We start from the raw sequence: 7,500 nt of genomic DNA on the forward strand, positions 1-7,500 counted from the left end.
TATATATAATATAATATTATGTACGTACATTATATATATATATATATATAATAATATACATTATATTATTATATAATGTACAATGTATTAATGTGCAATGTAATAAAAAACTCTCGATCGTGTATATATATATATATATATGTGTGTGTGTGTGTGTGTGTATATATATATATATATATATATTTATATATATATATATATATATATATATATATATATATATATATATATCTATATATATATATATATATATATATATATATATATATATATATATATATATATATATATATATATATATATATATATACATGCATATATATATATATATATATATATATATATATATATATATACATACATATATATATATATATACATATATATATATATACATATATATATATATATATATATATATATATATATATACATATATATATATATATATATATATATATATATATATATATGTGTGTGTATATATATATATATATATATATATATATATATATATATATATATCTACATATATACATATATATATACATATATACATATATATATATATATATATATATATATATATATATATATATATATATATATATATATATATATATATATATATATATATATATATATATATATATATATATATATATATATATATATAAAAATGTACAATGTAATAACAATGATTAATCCAATAATAATCCAATGATAATCACAAATAATCATCATTAATCTCTTATTGAAGAGGGCATGATCGTAAAAGTAGGGAATGGAACATCCGTTCGCTTTTGGCATGATAGTTGGTGTGAAGCCGGGATACTTAAGAGGATCTTCCCAAGACTATACGCAATATCATTACAAAAAAACTCCTTCATAAGCCAGATGCGAAATTGGAACGAGGAATCTTGGGCTTGGGACTTCGAATGGCGCAGAACCCTGTACGAATGGAAAAATGACGAAGTTTCCACACTTAAACATCATATCGAACAGAAATGCCCAAATAGGGAAATGGTGGATGGTGTGTATTGGAAACATTCTGATAATGTGCGATACCCTGTAAAGAGCATCGTTGAAAAAATGAATGAATCTTATGCTCCCATTCTCCCCAAACCCATCATCAACATTGTATGGCAGAATTTCTTACCCCCAAGAGCACAAATGGCGGTATGGATGGCAAATCTGGAAAGACTAAAAACTGGGGAGTATCTAGTGAGAATGGGGATTATTGACCCACATCAAGCCGCTTGCCCATTCTGTAACCTAGAAACAGAATCTAACAATCACACTCTATTTACATGCAGATTCTCATGGTGTTCTTGGATAAAAATGCTAGAATGGTGGAAAATCTCTGGCGCCCTCCATAATCAGTGTAGTATATTCAGCATTCAGTGGTTTGGGCTGGTAAAAAATCGAAAATGTCACAAAATATGGGGCATGATCCTAGGATGTGTAATATGGTCACTGTGGTATGAAAGGAATAAAATAAAATTCGACAGGGGATCTCCAAATCTTCACAATTTTGTTTTCTCGCTAAAGATCAGAATAGGAATATGGGCAAAGGAAATGATGGGTCTTTCTGAATTGTCACCCAATGATGTGCCATATAATATAGACTCGATCTTGAGGCAGACATAATAAACTAAATGTACTAGGAAAAGAAAATAGAAAAACTAGTGACAGGGATATAGCTTGGTGTGTAAGGTGTAGCAATAGTATAGCACAGAGTTTTTTTCTTGGTGTTGTAGTGTCGCGATATGTTTTGGATCAGGCATAGCCCACTCATACGCTGTTATGGGTGGCCTGTACCATGGTCCCCTCCTTCCAATGGCTTTTTCCCCTAATGGGGTTTTTTATGCCGGTGGGAAAGGTGCGATCTGGTTATAGTGTATTTTCTCCTTCTGTACTGTTATATATATTTTCCCAATTTTCAAAAAAAAAATACATTAAAGTCCTAAAAAATCTATACTAATTACAATTTATCAAGGACAAAAATTAGCAAGATACGCGGCAATCTTGTCTTTTAATTCGCGTATCTCTCCACTTCTCAGAGGGCGTGTTTCCCTCGTAATGTCATTTAAAACCGACAATATAATATAAAATTAAAAGATTAATAAACATTAGATTTTACCAATAATAATAAATTTAAGAACATAACAAATACTTACGGCATCTATGTTTTCGACTCCAACCTCCTTCACGGATTTCAAGATATCGTCCATGTATTTGAGAGTGTAGTAGCCGCAATCAACGGAATTAGAAGGTTGTCGAAAACACTAAGAGAAAATACATGTTAGTGCCAAAGAAGCATAAAAACGCATAAAATCGCAACTTAATACGTAATTTCTAGCATACGACTATGATTTTCAATTCTCACCACTTCAAAACAATAATATATACCAAATAGTGTTGTCTGCCAAGTTTCGTGCAAAACAAACCAAGTTTGAGCTACTTTATGCGCAAAAGTGCCAAAAACGCTTAAAAACGCATAAAATCGCAACTTAACACGTAATTTCTAGCATATGACTACGATTTTCAATTCTAACCACTTCAACACAATAATATATACCAAATACTGTTGTGTGCCAAGTTTCGTGCAAAAAAAACCAAGTTTGAGCTACTTTATGCGCAAACCAAAAATGCTTAAAAACGCATAAAATCGCAACTTAACACGTAATTTCTAGCATATGACTATGATTTTCAATTCTAACCACTTCAACGCAATAATATATACCAAATAGTGTTGTGTGCCAAGTTTCGTGCAAAATAAACCAAGTTTGAGCTACTTTATGTGCAAAAATGCTAAAAACGCTTAAAAACGCATAAAATCGCAACTTAACACGTAATTTCTAGCATATGACTATGATTTTCAATTCTAACCACTTCAACACAATAATATATACCAAATAGTGTTGTGTGCCAAGTTTCGTGCAAAACAAACTAAGTTTGAGCTACTTTATGCGCAAAAGTGCCGTAAACACTTAAAAACCCTTAAAATCGCAACTTAACATGTAATTTCTAGCATACGACAATGATTTTCAATTCTAACCACTTCAACACAATAATATATACAAAATAATGTTGTATGCCAAGTTTCGTGCAAATCTGATACAAATGTGGTTGTATCAAATGAAGATACCAAAAGAGCCCACACAAGGCTGCATAGGCTGCATACAGACCTCACAGAACAGGTCATGGCTTCAGAACAGCACAGCAGCAAACTAGCGACCAGACCACGTTGCACGACACGTGGAGACATAACTTATGCATCCAGGACCTAGGCTAAAGTGCAAATGGAATCTTGGTACTTGGATCTAGCTATCAAGGTCCTAAAACCATTCTAACGATCCCCCTGGACTCCTAGAACCTGAGCTGAAGGAGGGTTGCTCGACAGTTTGCTAGATCAAAATTGTTGAAGTGTTTTTTTGTTTTATGTTTCTATTTTAAGTGCCCATGTAATAGCACGTGCATTTTAATTAGGCGTGTGCTAATATGGCCGTTATGTTGGTTGAGAGCTCTATATAAGGAGAGCCTCACTTGTGTAATAAACGTTGAACAACTTATGTTTCAGATTTAATCGAAGTAATATACAGGTATTTCAGAACATTAATCCTTGGTTCCGTTTGTGGTTGTTTCGTGTTCTTTTCATGATCATTTGTAGTTTTTGTCTGTGTCATTAATCAAATCTTCCGCACATCATTAATCCTTGCATAACCAAGACCTTAATCAGCCTCGGTTTCGCATCAAAACCAAACCAAGTTTGAGCTACTTTATGCGCAAAAGTGCCAAAAACAGTTAAAAACCCTTAAAATCGCAACTTAACACGTAATTTCTAGAATATGACAATGATTTTCAATTCTAACCACTTCAACACAATAATATATACCAAATAGTGTTGTGTGCCAAGTTTCGTGCAAAACAAACCAAGTTTGAGTTACTTTATGCGCAAAAGTGCCAAAAACGCTTAAAACGCATAAAATCGCAACTTAACACGTAATTTCTAGCATATGACAATGATTTTCAATTCTAACCACTTCAACACAATAATATATACCAAATAGTGTTGTGTGCCAAGTTTCGTGCAAAACACACCAAGTTTGAGCTACTTTATGCACAAAAGTGCCAAAAACGCTTAAAAACGCATAAAATCGCAACTTAACACGTAATTTCTAGCATATGACTATGATTTTCATATCTAACCACTTCAACACAATAATATATACCAAATAGTGTTGTGTGCCAAGTTTCGTGCAAAACAAACCAAGTTTGAGCTACTTTATGCGCAAAAGTGCCAAAAACATACAAGTGTGCTTGCCAAAGGCTGTCTTGAGGAGGTGTGACCGATTTGGAGCCAATTGTTCTTTTTCCCTCAAGCCTTCCTTCATGTCTAGAGGTGGGAAGTCCAATAAGCTTTGCCATGGCCAAATACTCGGCTATAAAGTTACTAATCTCATCGCTCATAGTGCCTTGAATCATACTCCCCTCGGGTTGTGCTGGATTCCTCACCTTGTTTTGTAAAACACTCATGTGTCTTTCAAAAGGATAACACCACCGTAAAAAAACTGGACCCAAAAGCTTGATCTCACGAACGAGATGGACAATAAGATAAACCATTATGTCAAACAAAGAAGGTGGAAAATACATCTCAAACTTACATAAAGTTACAATCACGTCGAGTTGAAGTGCATCAAGTTTAAAGGGATCAAGAACTTTACTACAAATTGTGTTGATGAACGAACATAGCTCGGTAATAGCATATCTCACATGTTTTGGCAGTATTCCACGGATTGCAATTGGTAAGAACACTTGCATCATTACATGGCAATCGTGAGATTTCATGCTTCCCGGACGAAGACCCTTACATTCAAACCAATCTCGCACGACCCTAACATCCTTTGTCTTACCCGGAATGTTCATGAGAGTCCCGAGTATGGCATCGCATACATTTTTCTCTATATGCATAACGTCAAGACAATGCCTAACCTGTAGATCTCTCCAATGTGGAAGCTTCTAAAAGATTGATTCTTTTTCCATAATCGGTCTTCACCCCCTTGCACTTGCCCCGTTTTACCAAATACAGTCTCAACTCCCTTAACCTGTTCATAAACCTCATAACCGGTCAACAGTCGACGAGCTACACGGTCCTCAACCTCACCGTTGAACAACTTCTTCTTCTTACGATATTGGTGGTCTCGTGGGAGGAACTTTCGATGGTGCATGAATATGTGTTTGCACTTAGGAATCCACGTGGATTCCATGTCATCGATACATATTGGGCATGCTTTCTTCCCTTTGTTCTTATATCCCGATAAGTTGCCATATTCTGAAAAATCATTAACGGTGCATAAAAGCATTGCACGCAAGGTGAACTCCTCATTAGCATATGCATCAAACACTGAAACGCCTTCATCCCACATCTTTCTCAAATCCTCAACGAGAGGTGCAAGATACACATCTATGTCATTGCTAGGTTGTTTAGGACCCGAGATAAGAAGCGAAAGCATTATGTACTTACGCTTCATACACAACCAAGGTGGAAAATTATAGATCACTAAAAGTACCGGCCAAGTACTATGTTGAGAACTAAGATTGCCGAATGGGTTCATTCCATCCGTACACAGTCCGAGCCTTAAATTACGAACCTCATCCCCAAAAGTCTTATGCAACCTATCAATACTCTTCCACTCTGGAGAATCAGATGGATGTGTGAGCAAGTGACCTTTCTTCACCCTATCTGCATGCCACCTCAAATTTAACGCATCTTTCTTTATAGAAAACAAGCGCTTGAATCTAGGTATTATAAGAAGATACCACAATACCTTAGCCGGGGGCCCTTTAGCATCCCGAGCCCCTTTACGCTTGTAGCGCGATAACCCACACCTAGGACACTCTTCTAAGTTCTCGTTTTCATTCCGATACAACACACAATCATTCGGACACGCATGAGTCTTCTGGTACTCTAAGCCGAAAAGACACATGAACTTTTTGGCATAATATGTCGACTTTGGAAGTTCATTTCCCTCAGGAAGCATCTCACCTAACGCTTCTAATAACATTGTGAAATTAGCGTCACTCCAATTGAACTTTGACTTAATGTTGAAAATTGTCAATACTGCTGTTAGTTTGGTGAACTTTGTACATCCAAGGTACAATGGCTTTTGAGAAGCCTCTATCAACAAGTCAAAAACACGAGGACGTTTTCCTAACTCATCCTCGACTCCCTCCATCACCTCATCAACACGATCCACATCCTCATCGACATTCTCTTCATCTGTCTCATACCCATCAACATGATCTACTACATCCTCATTGACATCGGCCACATTATTGACATCCTCAACAACACTTTTCTCTTTGTAAACTCCCTCCTCACCATGCCAAACCCAAACACGATATTGGGCCCTAAACCCACTTCGAAGTATGTGCTCCCTAAGGATATCAACACTATCTACCTTTGATACATTGCCACAACTGTCACATGGGCAATAAAAACCAACTCCCCCCGTCCTAACTTGATGTTCAACCGCAATACTACAAAATTCTAATACGCCATCAATAAATTCCGACGATTCAATGCTTCCATACATCCAAGAACGATCTTTTGTCATCCTAATTAGTGTGATTAATTAATTCAAAACAAAATTAATACACAACTTTTAAACATATATACTTAACGAACCCTAATGAAGCACAAAATTATGTAATAATCATTCATTTAAACCTAATTAACCCAAATAATAATACAATGTTGTTTAAACTGTCCAAATGATGTTTATTGTACTAACCATAATTAATATTTATATATATATTAATAACATATAAAGACAATAAAAATAAAATCACATTCATAAACTTGGACAACTAATTAACATTCACATCAACAACTCATTCAATTAACCATAAACAACCCTAATTAAACCTAATTTACAAACTAGTAATACATGATAAAATTAAAAACTTAAAAACCACACACATTCATAAATAAAAGGAAGAAATTACTTAATAATATAACAAAACATGATATATATGAAAAATTTAAAACTTTAAAACAACAACATAATACACATTCATAAAGTATGACAAATTTAAACATAATTTACAAAATCAAAATGAAAAAGATACCTTGAATTTCGTGGGTTTTGGTGGGTTGTGTATAACCTATACAATGAAAAAAAAAACTGTATAAAAAAACTAAATTCCTAAAACATAAAGAAGGTTGAAGAACTTAAATTAAGCTTAAAAAAATAATACCTTGAAGAAGAACAAGACTAAGCCCTAATTTCATGGGTTTTTGAAGGAAGCAACAATGGTGGGTTTCAAATGTTAAAGAAGAAGAAAAATAACGAAAATGGTAGGTTTAGCTTGAAATGTTCGTTGGGTATGTGAAACTGAAGGAAGCAATGCAACAGCACAATGATGAAGAAGCTAAGACAAATGAAATTGAAGACGACAGACAGTACAACGATGAAGAAGCAACAGTAGCAATGT

At 34.2% G+C, this 7,500-nt stretch overlaps 2 protein-coding genes across 2 annotated transcripts in view; one reads left to right on the forward strand and one right to left on the reverse strand.

The window, feature by feature from the left end:
* Nucleotides 1-765: 765 nt before the first annotated feature.
* On the forward strand, nucleotides 766-1,899 carry LOC130813465 (uncharacterized). The gene is made up of 2 exons (XM_057679299.1): nucleotides 766-1,640; nucleotides 1,761-1,899. Exons 1-2 carry the CDS (start codon nucleotides 766-768, stop codon nucleotides 1,897-1,899), a joined length of 1,014 nt encoding a protein of 337 aa, XP_057535282.1.
* A 5,436-nt stretch (nucleotides 1,900-7,335) lies between these two features.
* The window catches only part of LOC130813466 (uncharacterized), a 3,534-nt gene continuing 3,369 nt past the window's right edge, over nucleotides 7,336-7,500 (reverse strand). Inside the window, exon 3 of the mRNA XM_057679300.1 lies at nucleotides 7,336-7,437. Within this exon, the coding sequence (XP_057535283.1) occupies nucleotides 7,336-7,437 (102 nt within the window). The remainder of the gene's footprint in view (nucleotides 7,438-7,500) is intronic.

The sequence above is a fragment of the Amaranthus tricolor genome, chromosome 5 (assembly GCF_026212465.1).
Source record: "Amaranthus tricolor cultivar Red isolate AtriRed21 chromosome 5, ASM2621246v1, whole genome shotgun sequence".
NCBI lineage: Eukaryota > Viridiplantae > Streptophyta > Magnoliopsida > Caryophyllales > Amaranthaceae > Amaranthus > Amaranthus tricolor.

Excerpts from the sequence above, each read along its gene's own strand:
- LOC130813465 (XM_057679299.1), top strand. The coding sequence starts at position 766 with ATGATCGTAAAAGTAGGGAATGGAACATCCGTTCGCTTTTGGCATGAT. Across the intron at positions 1,641-1,760 it reads AATATAGACTCGATCTTGAG|TGTCGCGATATGTTTTGGAT; the intron begins GCAGACATAATA and ends TTGGTGTTGTAG.